This window comes from Physella acuta, unplaced genomic scaffold (genome assembly GCF_028476545.2).
Source record: "Physella acuta isolate Inbredline_101_S28 unplaced genomic scaffold, ASM2847654v3 ptg000607l, whole genome shotgun sequence".
Lineage (NCBI taxonomy): Eukaryota > Metazoa > Mollusca > Gastropoda > Physidae > Physella > Physella acuta.
Genome location: NW_026732126.1, coordinates 329,891 through 352,152, shown reverse-complemented (window position 1 = coordinate 352,152; position 22,262 = coordinate 329,891). Strand labels below are relative to the sequence as shown.

The window sequence follows — 22,262 nt, the reverse complement described above, 5'->3', positions numbered from 1 at the left end:
AAGTTTAACTGTTTAGGGTTGCTGAGGTTGTGATGTGTTAAGGTTTAACGGAGGTTGTGAGGTGTTAAGGTTTAACGGAGGTTGTGTGGTGTTAAGGTTTAACGTAAATTGTGTGGTGTTTAACTTTGTTTGACGGAGGTTTAACTCAACCCTCCAACACTCAAGACAGGAGCACAGACAATTTATTTATTAAATATATTTCCAATGGTAGAAGACATCCTATGAAAGCCTACATTATGGCCACCGTGACAGAGGCCAGCACCTAAAAACCTACATTTGGCCACCGTAACAGAGGCCATTACCTGAAAGCCTACATTTGGCCACCGTGACAGAGGCCATCCCCTGAAAGCCTACACACTGGGCGCTGTCGACACAAAAAATGTCCACGAAATCGCCAGAAATTCCCAGAACGGTTACAAGCATCGATTGCTGACGTCCAACTAAGTGGACATTTCGGGCGAGACCTAATATCGTCTGACAATTTCTCTTTTTTTTTCTTTGTCTTTTGCCCTGGCCTTACAGGTTCAACAAAAATTGTTTTTTTTCCTTCCAGATTCCGAACTTTGTTTTTTAAACGTAAAGCAACGCTACATATTTTTTTTTACTACACCTTGGACTGGCCTAGTAGAATCCCTGAAATCGGACTGTTGCGAAATAGGACATCGGCGAAATTGAAATCGGCGAAATCGGACAGCGGCGATTGTGATCGAAGGCACGTCCAAAAGCTCATTGATCGAAGCTAGAAAAAAAAATAATTTCAGAACCCCATCGATGTCGTTCAGGATAAAAACACCATTTTTATTATTGTTTTCATTGATATCATCTGCATCTAAGACAAATATCCGAATCAACAGTCGTCATTAGATTGGGCAACGCCGGGCGGTTTTAAAATAGATTTGCGGTTTGTGTGGGCGTAAAGGGCAGGGCTGTTTGTGAATATTCGATTTTTATCAAAACGTTTTCAGACCGATTTAGTATCGTACCGAAGCTTTTACTCACAGTATCGATGTTACCTTCAGAATTAGGACTAAAATCAAGGCTGCCGTCAGGATTAGGGTTAGGATTAAAGTTTGAACTAGAATTCTAGTTACGTTACGGCTAAAATTAGCATTGGGGTTGTTGATTTTATAGTTAGGTTAGAGATAACATCAAAGTTCAGACAAGTTCTAATTCTTCCTTCCTTCCTTCCTTCCTTATACGGAAACCGGCTCAGAAGGTTGACTTCCATTAGCCAGGCAGGCCTCAGTGTAGCAAACCCCGATCATCAGTGTTTCCCACACATCGGTCGCTACTTCCGTCGGTTCTCACCGGGCTTTTCTTCCCCACCCACCAGACGCGGGACGTCGTCCTACCGCCTGGTACCCAGCTTGATCTAATTCTAAACGGGCTGATCTTGCTAGAGAATTATAATGGAGACTGACCTTCTAAGTGTACTGACCTTCAGTGTGTACTGATCTGCGTGTACTGACCTTCAGTGTGTAATTACCTTCTGTGTGTACTAACCTTCTGTGTGTACTGACCTTCAGTGTGTACTGACCTCCTGTGTGTACTGACCTTCTCTGTGTGCTGACCTGTGTGTACTGACCTTCAGTGTGTACTGACCTTCTGTGTGTACTGACCTTCTCTGTGTACTGACCTTCTCTGTGTGCTGACCTGTGTGTACTGACCTTCAGTGTGTACTCACCTGCGTGTACTGACCTTCTGTGTGTACTGACCTTCAGTGTGTACTAACCTTCTGTGTGTACTGACCTTCTGTGTGTACTGACCTTCTGTGTGTACTGACCTTCAGTGTGTACTGACCTTCAGTGTGTACTGACCTTCTGTGTGTACTGACCTTCAGTGTGTACTGACCTTCTCTGTGTACTGACCTGCGTGTACTGACCTTCAGTGTGTACTGACCTTCTCTGTGTACTGACCTGTGTGTACTGACCTTCAGTGTGTACTGACCTTCTGTGTGTACTGACCTTCTGTGTGTACTGACCTTCTGTGTGTACTGACCTTCTCTGTGTACTAACCTTCTGTGTGTACTGACCTTCAGTGTGTACTGACCTTCAGTGTGTACTGACCTTCTGTGTGTACTGACCTTCAGTGTGTAATTACCTTCAGTGTGTACTGACCTTCTGTGTGTACTAACCTTCTGTGTGTACTGACCTTCTGTGTGTACTGACCTTCAGTGTGTACTGACCTTCTGTGTGTACTAACCTTCTGTGTGTACTGACCTTCTGTGTGTACTGACCTTCTGTGTGTACTGACCTTCTGTGTGTACTGTCCTTCAGTGTGTACTGACCTTCTCTGTGTACTGACCTGCGTGTACTGACCTTCAGTGTGTACTGACCTTCTCTGTGTACTGACCTGTGTGTACTGACCTTCAGTGTGTACTGACCTTCAGTGTGTACTGACCTTCTGTGTGTACTGACCTGCGTGTACTGACCTTCTGTGTGTACTGACCTTCTGTGTGTACTGACCTTCAGTGTGTACTGACCTTCTGTGTGTACTGACCTTCTGTGTGTACTGACCTTCTGTGTGTACTGACCTTCTGTGTGTACTGACCTTCAGTGTGTACTGACCTTCTGTGTGTACTGACCTTCTGTGTGTACTGACCTTCTGTGTGTACTGACCTTCTGTGTGTACTGACCTTCTGTGTGTACTGACCTTCTGTGTGTACTGACCTTCTCTGTGTACTGACCTTCTCTGTGTGCTGACCTGTGTGTACTGACCTTCAGTGTGTACTGACCTTCTGTGTGTACTAACCTTCTGTGTGTACTGACCTTCTGTGTGTACTGACCTTCTGTGTGTACTGACCTTCTGTGTGTACTGACCTTCAGTGTGTACTCACCTGCGTGTACTGACCTTCTGTGTGTACTGACCTTCAGTGTGTACTAACCTTCTGTGTGTACTGACCTTCTGTGTGTACTGACCTTCTGTGTGTACTGACCTTCAGTGTGTACTGACCTTCAGTGTGTACTGACCTTCTGTGTGTACTGACCTTCAGTGTGTACTGACCTTCTCTGTGTACTGACCTGCGTGTACTGACCTTCAGTGTGTACTGACCTTCTCTGTGTACTGACCTGTGTGTACTGACCTTCAGTGTGTACTGACCTTCTGTGTGTACTGACCTTCTGTGTGTACTGACCTTCTGTGTGTACTGACCTTCAGTGTGTACTGACCTTCAGTGTGTACTGACCTTCTGTGTGTACTGACCTTCTGTGTGTACTAACCTTCTGTGTGTACTGACCTTCTGTGTGTACTGACCTTCAGTGTGTACTGACCTTCTGTGTGTACTAACCTTCTGTGTGTACTGACCTTCTGTGTGTACTGACCTTCTGTGTGTACTGACCTTCTGTGTGTACTGTCCTTCAGTGTGTACTGACCTTCTCTGTGTACTGACCTGCGTGTACTGACCTTCAGTGTGTACTGACCTTCTCTGTGTACTGACCTGTGTGTACTGACCTTCAGTGTGTACTGACCTTCTGTGTGTACTGACCTTCTGTGTGTACTGACCTTCTGTGTGTACTGACCTTCTGTGTGTACTGACCTTCTGTGTGTACTGACCTTCAGTGTGTACTGACCTTCTGTGTGTACTGACCTTCTGTGTGTACTGACCTTCTCTGTGTACTGACCTGTGTGTACTGACCTTCAGTGCGTACCGACCTGCGTGTACTGACCTTCAGTGTGTACTGACCTTCTCTGTGTACTGACCTACGTGTACTGACCTTCAGTGTGTACTGACCTTCTCTGTGTACTGACCTGTGTGTACTGACCTTCAGTGTGTACTGACCTTCTGTGTGTACTGACCTTCTGTGTGTACTGACCTTCAGTGTGTACTGACCTTCTCTGTGTACTGGCCTGTGTGTACTGACCTTCTGTGTGTACTGACCTTCTGTGTGTACTGACCTTCAGTGTGGACTGACCTGCGTGTACTGACCTTCTGTGTGTACTGACCTTCTGTGTGTACTGACCTTCAGTGTGTACTGACCTTCTCTGTGTACTGACCTGTGTGTACTGACCTTCTGTGTGTACTGACCTTCTGTGTGTACTGACCTTCAGTGTGGACTGACCTGCGTGTACTGACCTTCTGTGTGTACTGACCTTCAGTGTGGACTGACCTGCGTGTACTGACCTTCTGTGTGTACTGACCATTCTGTGTGTAATTACCTTATGTGTGTAATGGTACTGCACTTATAGCGGTGCGACATCACTTGACTAATGTACCGAGCAGAGGATACATCTTTGTATAGGGGACACTACTCCAAGCCTTGAGATACGTTGTTCTACTCTCTTTGTATATACATAACCGTAGGTATAGCATAGTAGTTTTCGTCAATGTTGTATAACAATGTTTTCGACTGAATGAGCCTTTTCTCTAAAGGGAAATATAACAATGAAATTTAAATTTGTCTTAAAAAAAAGAATTTGGAAAAAAATTCTACCACATTCTTTTAATCACATAAACGACAAAATCGAATATGCACTATACAGTAAGATATGTGAGTTTTTGTTCAATGGTTTTTTATTGATTTTTTTTTTGCCTGTCTTATCTACAAACGTGTGCAAAAATGAAGCATTGTGTTTGGTGGTTGGGTTAGATTGTGTGGTTAGGTTAGATATTCAGGTAGGGTTAGATATTGTGATAGGGCTAGATATTGTGGGTTAGATTTTGTACTGGGTTAGTTTTTGCACTTACTTATTTAGATCTTAGGTTAAAATATTTCTATTCTCAATGTGTGCCATACGAATGCTTAGTAATCAACACGTTGAAATATTTCAATTTTATCATTTCGTATACCCAGTTTTTCATTCATCGTAAATAAATTTATATAATTGTTTATTCTGATTATTTGAGATTCGGCTTAAATTTTTTCAAAAGAAACAATCAATAAAAATCTGCAGGTAATTGCTGTCTTATATCTCGTTTACTCAGAGAGAAAAACTTTTTTTTTCTGATCGTTTTAATTGGAAGCTCGTTCTTCGTAAACACGGGTTTTAGTTTACAAGAAAGTTGAGTCATTGATTCATCGGTGTAAGGGTGGTACATCTTGATGGTGTACGGTGTACGGGTGTTACATCTTGATGGTGTACGGTGTAGGGGTGTTACATCTTGATGGTGTACGGGTGTTACATCTTGCGAAAACTAAGATGAGCAATTATAAGATTCTAGCATAATTTACAAGATAACAGACGGTATCCCCTCCCTACTAGTTCTACACTCCATTTTACCATTAGTTTTTATCACCTCATATACACCATCTCCCTCACACGTAGTCCGTACATATAGGTCTCACACACACAGAAGCACTCACATACACGCATCCAAACACACACACATACAAAGAAGCACTCACATACACGCATGCTAATACTCCCTCACACACACACACACAGACTGCTATATGTAAGTAACTGTGATTACTACAGTGATGGGGACTAGCCATGTAATATGAAATCAGTCAGTCAAAAATGTGAAATCAGTCAGTCAAAAATGTGAAATTAAGGAGAAAAAAGGGCGGGGCTAAAAGCGATGTAGTTTTAAAGAGGGGATGGGTGATAAAAGGGACGCAACTCCAATTTTTCGATTATTTTTTAGGTGAACTGGACAAAATAGGTTTTCAATTAAAAAACATTTTCTAAAGCACTTCAAGCGAGAAACGCAATGTCTTTGCTCTTTTTGTCAAGCAAGCGTCAATTCTTTATTTATGCTACTATGGATGTACAACTTAAAATGTACTTAACATGTATCCATATATACACCATATACATTATACCATGGGCACACTATACAGATTTTAACCATACACAATCTTACAGTATTAGAATACTGCATATTATTTCATATTTTTAAGTTTCCATCTCAGATAAAAACGAGTTCTATCGTGTCAGCATCAATAGTTCAATGCCATAAGCATCGCTGTCCCACCCGCCCCTCCCCATTCTTACCTCCTCCCCCCCCCCCCCCCCCAACCACCACCACTCCATTAATACACGTGTTGTTGATTCAAGCGTGACAAATACTGAACACATTGCGTTTTTACTGCTATTTTGGTTTGGAGAAGTTCTGAAAAAAAAAACCCAATGTAATGTTAAGTGTCAGCTACCCATTACTGTGTCAATTCTCCACGCATGATGTTATGGATCTCTTAATGGCGGTTTATTATGGGGTCTAAAAATAGAACATTTGAAAGTGATAAATTAGGCACTTGATAAGAATGTTTTTCATTACCAGAAAATCAGGATGTTTTTTGTTTTTTTTGTTTTTTTGAGTAAGTTTAGGGTGTCATTTGTGTCACATGTCTTAGAGGAACTTTTTTCGTGAATCGTTTTTTTTAAGAAACATGTTGCAAGTGTCTTTGTTTATTTGGTAATGTAATGAAAGACTCTACTTGTTTAGTTACGTAATGATAGACTGTACTTGTTTAGTTACGTAATGATAGACTGTACTCGTTTATTTAGTTACGTAATGAAAGACTACTTGTTTAGTTACGTAATGATAGACTGTACTCGTTTATTTAGTTACGTAATGAAAGACTACTTGTTTAGTTACGTAATGAAAGACTCTGCTTGTTTAGTTACGTAATGAAAGACTCTGCTTGTTTAGTTACGTAATGAAAGACTGTACTTGTTTAGTTACGTAATGAAAGACTCTACTTGTTTAGTTACGTAATGAAAGACTGTACTTGTTTAGTTACGTAATGAAAGACTGTACTTGTTTAGTTACGTAATGAAAGACTTTATTTGTTTAGTTACGTAATGAAAGACTCTATTTGTTTAGTTAAAGATTAGCCAATCACCAGAGGTTTACCTCATCACATGACCGCTAGGACCAGACAGAAGCTTTTAGTGGAAATTACATTTATTTTAATTAACTTGGAGTTCAACTCGATTACGTTAGCAGCAACTGTCTTTTTCACACGATAGGCTGAGAGACTGTGCTGGGTACGGCTGAGTCGAGCTCACAACATGGCTGCCTGATGAAGTTTTTCGCAAAACTTTTTTGGTGTGGGATGGGGTGGTGTGGGTTGAAATGTTTTAATCTAGTCTAAACCAGCAACTCTAACATAATTTTATTTTATTTTTATTTTATTTTTTTTAAAGGAAAAAAGTATTATCAAATTGATACACTAATTAAATACCATCTATTTTTCTATAGGTCATTTCGTAACCACGGAAACGCATTTTAATTTATTTCCATCGGCCTAATCGAGGAAACAATTTCGTGAAATGAATTCGATAGATCTGGTCTTCCAATTGTGTTGATGGTATTTAGGGCGTTGGTTGGATTGGGAATTGTTGTGTTCAGTCTGCTAAAGCCATTACGGAAATTGGCCGGGCTATTAATAGTAACTGATGCAATTGTGTCTCAGGGAATTCCCGGAGTGTCGAAGAAAAATCGTTGCGGTGTTTTATAATTGTTGTAGAGTTATTAGTGAGCAGGGGTCGCGTCCCCTGGCGCCATAACGTGTGCAAAAAGTGTAAAGCTTACTAAGGTAAAAAGTTATGTGATTGAAAATGTGATTGAAAATGATTGTAAAAGTGATTGAGATGAGAATGTAAACGTGATTGACATTTGATCGAAAATGTGTTTCAAAATATCCCCGGCACAAAAAATAAACAGTTTGGTAAACTAATTTTGATTAAACAATCTGAAAGTGTTTAGTAAATTAGATAAAAGTGGATGTAAATCTTACATTGGGGGTCAAGAAAGAGCTGTATTTTAAATTATACATTTTCTTTGCAAACTCATTTTAACGATTTTCTGATAAATAAATGCTTTAGAACACTTTAAATTTTAATGTCCCCTTTTAGATAGTCTTATATTTACAACAAAGATTGAATCTGTTGTGTTCTGGTTTGTAATTATGTTTTCCAGAAGATCAAATTTTAAACCGCTGACCATTGATTGATTAAATAATAAGGCCATTGCTCCCAAATAAAAACATTATCAAGGCCGACAATCGAATCGACATTTTTTTTTAACTTTTTTTTTTAAACGTTAGGGGATTAGAGTTACCACCCCTGTCGTGGCGGAGTCACATACACGTGACCCTGCTGGGGTGACTCAGCGTTGAGTCAGGGAAACTCAATCTCTTTACGAAAATCTTATAATACTAAACATCAGTTCAAACTCTGTTAGGTCAGATATCAAATGTACGACCACTAATTACTGCATTGCCTCCCATGATTCCTCTAAGTGCAAATTAACTCTTGATAGATGGGAATATTTAAAAATAGGATTCGGTTGCAATCGAGGCTGATATTATCCCCCTTGTCAATAAGGCTGTTGTGGAGCAATTAATCATTTATCGCAGTTAGCTCTTAATTAGTTGCTTTGTTTTTATTTCGTTTCGCAGTCTGTCTCTTGCTCTTTTTAATCCCATTTTTTATCGTCGAGCTGAGGCAGGCTTTGCGAAAGATCCCGTCTTGGAGAAATTCGACGCAAAATGGAGGACATTATTTTTTTTTAATTGTTTTTCAAGAAGCCGGAACAGATCTCGTTTTTGTGTTAATTTCTTCGGGACAAATGTTCTAGGGAAAGATTTTAATTAGGAATTTCCCCACGACTAAATTTAAACCCGTGAATGGTTTAAAAACGGATAAAATAAACTTAAGTGTTTGAAAGGAGGGAGGAGGGGGGTAGTATCACTAAAGAAAATGTCCTGGACACTAGGTTTTGTGTGTAAAGGAAAGCTGAACAACGTTTGTGGATTGGCTGAAATAAAATGCTGATATAGCAAGTACAGAACGTTGAAATTGTGAATTAAATTCACTCTGAGTTGAGCGTTCTAAACTCTCCTATCAGCTAGGAGTATCGAAACCTCCTGTCAGCTAAAAATGTCAATATCTCATGTCAGCTTAAAAAAAAATTAAATGAAGTAAAGTTCCCTTTTTTAGCATGATGGTTCTTGGGAGAAGAAGTAAAGTTAACCTGTTTCTAAGTTAGGGTTTTAAACTCTCCTATCAGCTAGGAGTATCAAAAACTCCTATCAGCTAAAAATATCAAAATCTCGTCAGCCAGAAGTATAAAAAAAACTCCTTCAAACAGGGTTCGAACCTTTCTGATTTCTGAATCAAAAAACATCACCCAGCTAGCCTTGGGGTATTTGATGTAAAAAAAAAAAAATGCTGTATAAATCATTTATTGATAATGCCAGCTCTCTGTTCCGTGCAACTTTTTAATGTACAACGAAAACAGCTCTGAAGGGAGATAATTCGCTGAAGCTTCTTGAGTGCTAAAGTAATGTTTTCTGTTCTGTAATCATCACATGTAAGAGCAAGTGTAAGTGTTCATCTAGAGGTTGCTGTTTAGCTCTAGAGCTTTAGACCACCTCATACCTTCCTACCTAAGTCTGATTATTCTAATAGCCTTTAAAACAATACATTAAGCAAGGCTTAATAAAGAAAATGATAGTCCTTGATCGATACTTAAAACTCGTTAGAAGCTGATCAGACATAGTATTAGTATCGTCTATTTGACTCGAGTACAAGGATCCAAACTCGAGACTTCTAAATAAGCAGCCATACGCTCTATAACCTCGACACACTGTTCCATGAATAGAAGAAAATCGCCTTTTTTTTAATTATTATTTTTTGTAAATACCGGTGACAAGTAACAAATGCATTATGTTGCATTTAAGGTTTATCCTAATCTTTTCCACGCTTTTATTGTGCGTTATGCATAAAAAAATTAATCATTTGTTCTGTAGACGATTGTTTAATGTTCCGTAAATCGTTTACTGGCATCCAAAATTAATGCAGATTAAATCGTTAAAATTCTTCTAGCTATTCGTTGTTATTGGATCTGAACCATGAAATGTGCACATAATTTTGTATATATTGCATTTTTACTTTTTAAATGCATCACTGTTTCAAGAAACATAAAATAATTAATAATTATTTAAAACATTTTGAAGGTTTGTTCAAAAGTTTAGATTAATCAATGTTTTTCTTTTAAAACCAATAAAGTACCTAAGATTTATATGAATGAAACTGTTTGTAAATTGAATTATCTCCCTCTATACCTCATGTGAATTGTCTCCCTCTACTCTATATCTAAAGTAAATTTTATATATATATATATATATATATATATATATATATATATATATATATATATATATATATAATATGTGTAAGTGTGTATGTGTGTGCATATATCAAAAGTGAATTGCCTCCCTCTATATAAAAAATGAATTGTCTCCCTCTATATCCCAAGTGAATTGTCTCCCTCTATATCCCAAGTGAATTGCCTCCCCTCTATATCCCAAGTGAATTGTCTCCCTCTATATCCCAAGTGAATTGCCTCCCTCTATATCCCAAGTGAATTGTCTCCCTCTATATCTCAAGTGAATTACCTCCCTCTAAATCCAAAGTGAATTGTCTCCCTCTATATCCCAAGTGAATTGTCTCCCTCTATATCTCAAGTGAATTACCTCCCTCTAAATCCAAAGTGAATTGTCTCCCTCTATATCCCAAGTGAATTGTCTCCCTCTATATCCCAAGTGAATTGCCTCCCCTCTATATCCCAAGTGAATTGTCTCCCCTATATCCCAAGTGAATTGTCTCCCTCTATATCCCAAGTGAATTGTCTCCCTCTATATCTCCAGTGAATTGTCTCCCCCTATATCTTAAGTGAATTGTCTCCCTCTATATCCCAAGTGAATTGCCCCCTCTATATCCCAAGTGAATTGTCTCCCCCTATATCCCAAGTGAATTGTCTCCCTCTATATCTCAAGTGAATTGCCCCCTCTATATCCCAAGTGAATTGTCTCCCCCTATATCCCAAGTGAATTGTCTCCCTCTATATCCCAAGTGAATTGTCTCCCTCTATATCTCCAGTGAATTGTCTCCCCCTATATCTCAAGTGAATTGTCTCCCTCTATATCCCAAGTGAATTGCCCCCTCTATATCCCAAGTGAATTGTCTCCCCCTATATCCCAAGTGAATTGTCTCCCTCTATATCCCAAGTGAATTGTCTCCCCCTATATCCCAAGTGAATTGTCTCCCTCTATATCTCAAGTGAATTGTCTCCCCCTATATCTTAAGTGAATTGTCTCCCTCTATATCCCAAGTGAATTGTCTCCCCCTATATCCCAAGTGAATTGTCTCCCTCTATATCTCAAGTGAATTGTCTCCCCCTATATCTTAAGTGAATTGTCTCCCTCTATATCCCAAGTGAATTGTCTCCCCCTATATCCCAAGTGAATTGTCTCCCTCTATATCCCAAGTGAATTGTCTCCCCCTATATCCCAAGTGAATTGTCTCCCTCTATATCTCAAGTGAATTGTCTCCCCCTATATCCCAAGTGAATTGTCTCCCTCTATATCTCAAGTGAATTGTCTCCCCCTATATCCCAAGTGAATTATCTCCCCAGGTTCTACTGGGACCTGTTTATGCTGGTACTGCTGATAGCCAACCTCATCGTGTTGCCAGTGGCCATCTCGTTCTTCAAGGACGACCTGACCCCACAGTGGATCGTCTTCAACTGTATCTCAGACACTGTCTTCTTCCTCGATATCATCATCAACTTCAGAACAGGTGGGTACACAACACATCAGAACAGGTGGGTACACAACTTCAGAACAGGTGGGTACACAATATCAATTTCAGAACAGGTGGGTACACAACATCAACTTTAGAACAGGTGGGTACACAACATCAACTTTAAAACAGGTGGGTACACAACATCAACTTTAGAACAGGTGGGTACACAACATCAACTTTAGAACAGGTGGGTACACAACATCAACTTCAGGACAGGTGAGTACACAACATTAACTTTAGAACAGGTGGGTACACAACATCAACTTTAAAACAGGTGGGTACACAACATCAACTTTAGAACAGGTGGGTACACAACATCAACTTTAGAACAGGTGGGTACACAACATCAACTTTAGAACAGGTGGGTACACAACATCAACTTTAGAACAGGTGGGTACACAACATCAACTTTAGAACAGGTGGGTACACAACTTCAACTTTTGAACAGGTGGGTACACATCATCAATCTTAGAACAGGTGGGTGCACAACATCAACTTTTGAACAGGTGGGTGCAAAACATCAATCTTAGAACAGGTGGGTACACATCATCAACTTCAGAACAGGTGGGTACACAACATTAACTTTAGAACAAGTGGTACACAACATCAACTTTAGAAATAGAAGGGTACACATCATCAACCTAAGTACATGTGTGTAAGCATCAGCAACTTCAATATATATATATATATATATATATATATATATATATATATATATATATATATATATATATATATATATATATATATCATTTGCATATCAAAACGTGAAGGCTAAATAAAACGTTACTCTCCGTATTACTCAACGCCGACTCCTTTTATTTCAACTAAAACAAAACTCCCCCCCCCCCACCCCCTCTCCCAGCTCAGCTCCAGAAACTTGTGATACTTCTTTGAAAAAATCCTTTTCATCCTCCACTTTTTCCTCCATGCTAACCGTTTTTGACCAGAGCCCTCGATAAAATCTGGACAAGCGTTTCTCATTTGATAATTTCACCGGGGGAAAAAAGCCCATGGCGTCCTCGTGTTTGATTTTCCTTGCATTTTCTATAGGAGGAAAAATAAATCGAATCACTAATTTGTTTATTTTAACTTACTTCATGCACGGAAAGAAAAATGTATAACCTGCAAAGAAAAAGAGTTGAATAAAAGGAATCGGATCGTTGTCTAAAGCTCAAGAGAGAGAAACAAGTTTAGCCCACATCCTAAAGACACCCTGGCAACGTGTAAATTCATTTTTTTTTCTTTGGAATTCTCCTATTACAGTTTGACATTCAACGACGTGAAAAATCTGGCAATGATTAGATTTTTTTCGTTCAACTTTTGTTGAAGAAAAAAAACTTATCGATTGGGACAATTGAGATAGTAGTTCCTCAAAAGAGACAGTTGTTTTTTATTCCTCAATTTATTTTTGTTTTGAGCAAAAAGTTGTTTTATGTTTAGAATTTAAAAAATCGGATATCCTGTGGTTTTTTGTAGAGAGGAATTTGTGTTAAATCATCACAATCTGTGGTGGTAAAATTTGTGGTGGTCTGCTAGATAAACTGTGAGGAAGTTACGTTAGGTTCGTTATGTTACATCCTATCTGTCTGGTTCGAATCCTTGTAGCAATGACTGCAGTCAGGGTTTTGTTTACTGGTGTTGTGTGTAAGGGTGGCGACAGTTAGTTGTTTACTGGTGTTATGTGTAAGGGTGGCGACAGTTAGTTGTCTACTGGGAAACCAATCATTCCTGTCGTCTCAGTGTCAAAGGTCGTTGAAGTCTAAAAATAACCCTAGCCCTGGTTACTGTCTGTTCTGTTTATTCAGTTTATTAGTCAAAATGGTTCTCTTGACAAGTCTTGGCAATATATTTTGTGTTAACTTGTATGATTTCTTAAGGAAACTCCTTATTAGATTCTTTCTAGTAGTGATAACATAATTTTTACAATAGTATTTTCGATAATCTTATGGTAGTGATTTTACTAATGTTTACAATATATTTCCGATAATCTTATGGGTGTGATTATAATAATTGTTACAATTGTATTTACGCTCATTTAAACGATACCTTCATGAACATCTCGAGACTGTTTTCTAACGTGAAGTTCAAGATGGTTTTTATGATAGTTTCCACATTATTATTGTTTTTAAATCGCCTTTAACAAACCATGCATTTATTTTTATTCCTTTTCCTAGCGCCCGGATAACCTGTTTATATCCTGTTTCAGGGATAATCTTGAACGACTATGCCGATGAAATTATCCTGGATCCAAAAAGGATAGCCAAGCACTACCTGAAGACCTGGTTCTTCCTGGATCTCATCAGCTCCATCCCCATGGATTACATCTTCCTGATGTGGGACTCGGAAGCGGACTTTACCAACCTTTTCCATGCAGGTATACGACAAGACTCCAGCAGCTATTGGCAAGGTGATCATTCTCAGGGCTCGGTGTCTGACGCGTCTCGTGTCTCCCAGTCTCTCGCAGACACATGCAAAATGACAGCAGACGACCACACACATCCGCACTCACAACCCTCGTGCAGATAGTACTCACTTTTGAACCCACACAACGGAATACGTGCATTAGCTAAACATTCAAATACAGTTATTTCTGACAGATTTATATGTTTTTATAACCTCAAATCTAAAGCTAAACATTCAAATATCAATAAGACCGTTATTTCTTCCGGTTTTTATTTTTATTTTTACTTTTATTACCACAAAACCAAGTCGTAAACAGAAATTATCCTACTAGTAATAAAAAGCAACCTAAATGCAATATTAAAATATTCATATTTTTTATAAGCATATTTCGTTTTTTTTATTGCTTTTTAAACCATATTTTCAAGCACAAATCACACAGAAATGTAATGTAGCTCCCTCTAGAGTTAAAGCAGCACTTTGCGATGAAAGGGTAAACTCGCCCAAAAAGGGGTTAACCAGTTTATGATTTTTGCATGTGTCTCAGCGAGGTGTTTCTCATCTTTCTATCCCGTCAAGTTACGCTCAATATACTCTGGCTTACCCATGATACAGTCGCTGCTTACATATCCTAGCCTAGACGTCAGGTAGAGCTGAATACTAACTCAACGCTAAGTGTCTCTTGTCCTCATCAGCGGCTTGTTTTGACCAGCAGATGCATAGTGTTATAATAGCCTTTGTTATGATGAACCTTAGCTGACCTCAGCTTATGGTACAGTGACCCTTAGCTGACCAAGACATTTGTTATGGTGACCCTTGGCTGACCAAAGCTTGTGGTACGGTGAGCCTTGGCTTATGTTATAGTGACCTTTGGCTGACCCCCTCAGCGATAAGTGACCCTAAAGACGGGGCATGATTATATCGTGTCAGTGTTTCCGTAGTTAAGAGGTGCACTAACTAACCTTTGACTTCTCCACATTTTTTTATTGGCGTATTACTTCATTAACCAATGTGTTATAGGTATTCACAGAAGATTTTCTTTTTTTCAAATTTTTCAAATGTGTATATTGGCGCTCTCTTCTACATCCACACACGCTCCTCCCACCCACCCCCACCCCCACACACACATCTCCCCAAAAGCACGCATCAATCACTCACTTTCACAAACACACACACACATACACATTTGCACAATCTCGACAACCGAGACTCATACATACACTCTCTCACACACACGCACACATTCATGTTCACAAATACACACATTTCCTCAAGCATACACTCACACACCCCCACACTCAACACATGTAAACACACCATCAGCGTGTTGACGTCAACTACTCCATAAAGTAAGTGCATTGTCGTGTAGCACGAAAACAGCGGCAACTTCTTGTAACCAGGGGCTACCGGGTACGACGGGAATTGGCTGCTAATAGACAGGGGGGTGATGGGTGACCCCGGGGCTAGCAGACGGTAATGAACTCACGTGCTCGACCCACGGGTTCCAGGCAATGAACTGCATGCTGGGTTGACAAAGGTTATATGTAATGATGGCGTCGTGTTAGCTTAGGTTATATGTAATGATGGCGTCGTGTTAGCTTAGGTTATATGTAATGATGGCGTCGTGTTAGCTTAGGTTATATGTAATGATGGCGTCGTGTTAGCTTAGGTTATATGTAATGATGGCGGCGAGTTAGCTTAGGTTATATGTAATGATGGCGTCGTTAGCTTAGGTTATATGTAATGATGGCGTCGTTAGCTTAGGTTATATGTAATGATGGCGTCGTTAGCTTAGGTTATATGTAATGATGGCGTCGAGTTAGCTTAGGTTATATGTAATGATGGCGGCGAGTTAGCTTAGGTTATATGTAATGATGGCGTCGAGTTAGCTTAGGTTATATGTAATGATGGCGTCGTGTTAGGTTAGGTTATATGTAATGACGGCGTCGAGTTAGCTTAGGTTATATGTAATGATGGCGTCGTTAGCTTAGGTTATATGTAATGATGGCGTCGTTAGCTTAGGTTATATGTAATGATGGCGTCGAGTTAGCTTAGGTTATATGTAATGATGGCGTCGTTAGCTTAGGTTATATGTAATGATGGCGTCGTTAGCTTAGGTTATATGTAATGATGGCGTCGAGTTAGCTTAGGTTATATGTAATGATGGCGTCGTTAGCTTAGGTTATATGTAATGATGGCGTCGTTAGCTTAGGTTATATGTAATGATGGCGTCGAGTTAGCTTAGGTTATATGTAATGATGGCGTCGTTAGCTTAGGTTATATGTAATGATGGCGTCGTTAGCTTAGGTTATATGTAATGATGGCGTCGAGTTAGCTTAGGTTATATGTAATGATGGCGTCGTTAGCTTAGGTTATATGTAATGATGGCGTCGAGTTAGCTTAAGTTATATGTAATGATGGCGTCGAGTTAGCTTTAGTTATATGTAATGATGGCGTCGAGTTAGCTTAGGTTATATGTAATGATGGCGTCGAGTTAGCTTAGGTTATATGTAATGATGGCGTCGAGTTAGCTTAGGTTATATGTAATGATGGCGGCGAGTTAGCTTAGGTTATATGTAATGATGGCGTTGAGTTAGCTTAGGTTATATGTAATGATGGCGTTGAGTTAGATTAGGTTATATGTAATGATGGCGTCGTGTTAGCTTAGGTTATATGTAATGATGGCGTCGTGTTAGATTAGGTTATATGTAATGATGGCGTCGTGTTAGATTAGGTTATATGTAATGATGGCGTCGAGTTAGCTTAGGTTATATGTAATGATGGCGTCGTGTTAGCTTAAGTTATGTTTAATGATGGCGTCGAGTTAGCTTAAGTTATGTTTAATGATGGCGTCAAGTTAGCTTAGGTTATATGTAATGATGGCGGCGAGTTAGCTTAGGTTAAATGTAATGATGGCGTCGAGTTAGCTTGGGTTATATGTAACGATGGCGTCGAGTTAGCTTAGGTTATGTTTAATGATGGCGTCGAGTTAGCTTAGGTTATATGTAATGATGGCGTCGAGTTAGCTTAAGTTATGTTTAATGATGGCGTCGAGTTAGCTTAGGTTATATGTAATGATGGCGTCGAGTTAGCTTGGGTTATATGTAACGATGGCGTCGAGTTAGCTTAGGTTATGTGTAATGATGGCGTCGAGTTAACTTAGGTTATATGTAATGATTGCGTCGAGTTAGCTTTCAACGATGGCACTCAAGTTTAACAATAATGAATTTAGATTTAAGAAAATCATTACTTCGATTTTCATTAATGTTTATACAACTTTATCTACATCAAAAGATGGACTTGACCATTAAAATATCGACTTAATTTTCATCACATATGACTAATTTTTCGTCTAATGAGAGCATTTTTCCCTATTTTAATGGCCTTGTTTATCAAGTATTATTGGCCTTGACATTCAATAAATAAGATCTTTGACCTTCGACCTACATTATCAGTCAGTAGTGTCAGACTCTGAACTTGCTGACACCCACTCATTGTTCGACTTCTAAAACTGTCTATCTATTCTAACGTGCATGTAAAACAGTGAAGTACCTACTAAGTTTTTTGAAATGGGTAAATACCAACTTGCCTCAATTTTTCACTTTCATTTTGAAACTGTCGGTAAAACAACTTGATGGAAATCTGAAGATTTGACCCCCGGCTAGATGTACCACATGGGAAGTATTTCTCTTGAAATCATCGATAAAAATAATTAAAACATTATGAACCTGAACTGTTGCTATGGTAACCAGAATAGATGGAGACGGCATGGTTTGATTACTTTTTGAAAACGAATTTTTTGTTTTTAATTCACCGTATGTGGTGATTTGTTTTCATTTAACTTTGCTCTGTAAAATTATTCAATTTCGATCTATATACGTTTCCGTTTACAGTTCACAAAATTAAATCCCTACACTGTGACCTTGATAAAAGAATTCGCCTTATAATCCAACTGTCATAAAAAATATTTTGTTTTGTAAAAAATACAATTACATTTTTTTTTTGTTGGGGACTTAAAAGATTGTTAATCAGTAGCTGATAAACTGTAATTAAGTTTCGCAATTTAAGGTATTAATTAATTCATCCAACCATTCATCAGCATTAACTCAATTCGTTACAAAACAAATATATCTTCATTAAGTTGTCAAATGAGACACAGCCTTGACGGAAGTAGCAGTAAAAAAAAAACATATTAGTAGTAGAGAGAGTTAAAGGTTACTTTAGCCTGAGACAAGGTTTAGAGAGAGTTAAAGGTTACTTTAGTCTGAGACAAGGTTTAGAGAGAGAGTTAAAGGTTACTTTAGTCTGAGACAAGGTTTAGAGAGAGTTAAATGTTACTTTAGTCTGAGACAAGGTTTAGAGAGGGTTAAAGGTTACTTTAGCCTGAGACAAGGTTTAGAGAGGGTTAAAGGTTACTTTAGCCTGAGACAAGGTTTAGAGAGGGTCAAAGGTTACTTTAGCCTGAGACAAGGTTTAGAGAGGGTTAAAGGTTACTTTAGCCTGAGACAAGGTTTAGAGAGGGTCAAAGGTTACTTTAGCCTGAGACAAGGTTTAGAGAGGGTTAAAGGTTACTTTAGCCTGAGACAAGGTTTAGTTAGATGTTCGTCTTGTAGAGATTATCATTAATGGGGGTTGTGATGAAATAGAGGTGATGGATTAAAGTTTCGTAATGCTGGCTTACATTAACATGGGGATTATGATGTAATAATTGTCATCAACAAGGACTATGATCTAGCCATGGACTGGGGTGTAATGATTGTAAATACTGTGTTAACGTATAAAACTGACACTACTGTGTTGACGTATAAAACTGACACTACTGTGTTGACGTATAAAACGGACACTACTGCGTTGATGTGTAAAACGGTCAATACTGTATTGAGCCCCATAAATACAGTAGCACCGTTAAATCCCCTTAGTTTTGACTAAACATTCTCAGACTATCTTGCTGTTAAACCCATCTTGTGCTAAAAGTAAAACATCATCTGGAAAACTAGTCGAATTTCCCGTCGCGGTTTTAAACAAACGGGCGGTACATTTTTTTTTTAAAGTAACAACTTTCTGTGTTTACAGCTATGCAAATTACATGGATAAATGCTTAAAAATATGTATTTCCTATTTAGGCCTATATGTTTTAAATGAAACATGTTGACTTGCGATCTTTAATCTTGAGTTATTTTGTCCTGAAGATTTTGAAGTTGTTTCATTTTGTAAGCAACGAATCTTTTTTTTTTTAGTTTCCAATTCCAGTTTTAAAATTATTGCTTTCATAATATGTCAAACTGGCTTAACGAAAGTGAAATAAACTAATTTAAACCCAAAAAAAATACAAACTACAATACCCCCCCCACACACACACACACGCACACACACACAAGTTGGGTGCCACTAATCTACTCACTACAACACGCACACACACACAAGCCGGGTGCCACTAACCTACTCACACGAGGCACTGAAGAATGATCACCATGCAGATAAGACGACTGTGTGAGTCTAATGTAACACGTTTTTGTACAGACCCCGTCCCCCCACACCCCCCAACCCCCGCACTAACGTCCCACTAGTCAATGTGTCTAGATGGAAACCATAGATGGCGTTAGATCACCCCTGCCCCCAGCACGATAGACAACTTTACTCTAGAGTTAGCTCCCTTTTAAGAATAGAACTACTAGGCATAGAGTAGAATAATAAAACATTTGCTGTGATTTCTATTTTATTTTAGTTTTGTTACTTAAAGTTGATTAACTCTTTTATTAACCAAAAAACCTAAAATCTGCATTAATTTTATCAACTAAATTACAAACACAAGTTAATTCAAAGATTAATCTTTTAATACTAGTCGTTTTTTTCTTTCTATGTTTAGATTACTTAGGTTTTGCTAGTATTAAACTATGTTTAAACTTCAAATGATAAAAAAAATATGTTTTTTTAAATCCATATTTAAAAAATCAATATTTAATTACTGAGCCTTAGTAAATGAAAATCCATCGATTTTTAAGTATTTCATTCTACGAAACTACGGCAACAGAAAATTAAATTACCAAGGTGACGGAAATGCGAGTTAAATAATTCTCAATTAATAAAATAGATCTAAGAGCATACGAGTAGAAGCAACTTCCTGTCTCGCACAGTGTCAAGCACAAAAACTAGTTTGTCTCGCGTTTACATCGCCTCCATTACTATCATTGACAAATACTAATAAAATGTCTATATTTAGTTTGCATGTGATGGTCGATGTTGCATGATGTGCTACAACCCTACTACTATTTGCTTTACTTTTTATGTTATTTTATTATTTCGTGTTTGCACCTCAAATAACGATTTTACTCTAAATGTCTGAATGATTTATTCTGTAACAAAAGCTAAACAAATGTAAGTACAAAAAGTACACAAAACATCACAATTCTACTAAGATATGCATGTATCCAGGGACCTCAAGTTACTGAGATCCTTTAGTTGTTACAGAATATTTCATATATATATATATATATATATATATATATATATATATATATATATATATATATATATATATATATATATACATAAGTTACTTATTTGTTATATTATATGTTATCCGCAATGTGGATCTATAACGTAAACAATATTAAATGTACATGTTATATTATTTTATCCTTGCACATGATTTTTATATCGCACTAATTTTCTTTTTACAAAATTAACAATTCCTCTATATTTTAATATTTTTAGTTAACGATTTTTTAAAGATTCATTTTAAATTTCATTTTAATTTAATATGTCAATTTTTAAGCTTATATCTTTAGCTAAAAATAAAATTAGTTAGAGAAAATGACGTCATGAGTCAGCTGAACATGGATGGACCAATGACGGTCGTGTAATTTTTTTGCTCTGCAGGGCGTGCCCTGAGAATCTTACGTCTGGCCAAGCTGCTGAGTTTGTTACGTCTGCTGAGGTTGTCCAGGCTGGTCAGATACGTGCAGCAGTGGGAAGAGGTGGGTTCTACTGTCTTTTGTGTGGGGGGGTGTGTGGGAGGTTGTGGGGGGGGGGTGGTTGTCGAGGCTGGTCAGATACGTGCAGCAGTGGGAAGAGGTGGGTTCTCCTGTCTTTTGTGAGTGTGGGGGGGGGGGGTGTGGGTGTGTGTGTGGGGGGGTGTCCAGGTTGGTCAGATACGTGCAGCAGTGGGAAGAGGTGGGTTCTGCTGTCTTTTGTGTGTGGGCGGGGTGTGTGTGGGGGGTTGTCCAGGCTGGTCAGATACGTCCAGCAGTGGGAAGAGGTGGGTTCTGCTGTCTTTTGTGTGTGGGTGTGTGTGTGGGGGGGGGGGACATCATGGCTGGTCAGATACGTTCAGCAGTGGGAAGAGGTGGGTTCTCTTGTCTTTTGTGTGGGGTGTGTGTGGGGGTGTGGGGGGTTGTTTCCAGATACGTCCCACAGTGGGAAGAGATTAATGTCTCTTATATTATATATGTGGGAAGGTGTGAGGGGGTAGGTTGAGGGGGGGGGGGTAAATACTTGGGTTAAAGTATATGGGCCAGGTAATATCGGGTTGTAGGGGGTGTTGTGTAGTCTTAAGTGAGACGTGTTGTGTGGGGTGTATTTTGTGGGCCATAATAGCTGGTTGTAGGGATGTTGTATAGATAGATTACGTAGATGACGTTATACCGGAGGGTGGGAGGGGGTTAGGCAGGTTTATGTGAGTTGTGTACCTTTAAGTACAGAATTTGTTGTGGCTAGATTGATTAATTGGTCAAATGATTGATTATTTAAATTGGCTAGAAACAGTTATATGGTCTATAATCAGGGACTAGATCTGTTACGTAAACTATAATCTGTTATATTGGCTACGGAAAGATATTCCGGCTATGCAATAGTTACTGGGTAATTTGTTACTGCTGGTGAATTAAAGACATCAGATGTTGCTGTGCAGCTTCTAGGCCATACGAGGTTATGTTCTCGGCGCTCTGGCAATGGAATCAGACATTGAAGAGTTCTCCAGCAAGTCGTCAAGTCGATTGGAGCAAACAAAACTATTTCTTCAGCCAAACAAAACGATTTCTTCAACCAAACAAAACTATTTCTTCAGCCAAACAAAACGATTTCTTCAACCAAACAAAACTATTTCTTCAGCCAAACAAAACGATTTCTTCAACCAAACAAAACTATTTCTTCAGCCAAACAAAACTATTTCTTCAGCCAAACAAAACTATTTCTTCAGCCAAACAAAACTATTTCTTCAGCCAAACAAAACTATTTCTTCAGCCAAACAAAACTATTTCTTCAGCCAAACAAAATTATTTCTTCAACCAAACAAAACGCTTTTCCCGAGGTCTAGCCACCAAGCC

At 38.6% G+C, this 22,262-nt stretch overlaps 1 protein-coding gene across 5 annotated transcripts in view; it reads left to right on the top strand.

Moving 5' to 3' along the window:
* LOC131947781 (potassium/sodium hyperpolarization-activated cyclic nucleotide-gated channel 4) overlaps nt 1-22,262 on the top strand; it is a 200,287-nt gene that overhangs the window by 150,444 nt on the left and 27,581 nt on the right. For 3 of the 5 annotated variants that reach the window (XM_059309087.1, XM_059309085.1, XM_059309084.1), the window contains exons 3-5: nt 11,366-11,529; nt 13,745-13,945; nt 20,818-20,915. In XM_059309087.1, coding sequence (XP_059165070.1) covers nt 11,366-11,529; nt 13,745-13,945; nt 20,818-20,915 — 463 coding nt within the window. The remainder of the gene's footprint in view (nt 1-11,365; nt 11,530-13,744; nt 13,946-20,817; nt 20,916-22,262) is intronic. The other 2 variants (XM_059309088.1, XM_059309089.1) reach the window with 1 other exon arrangement.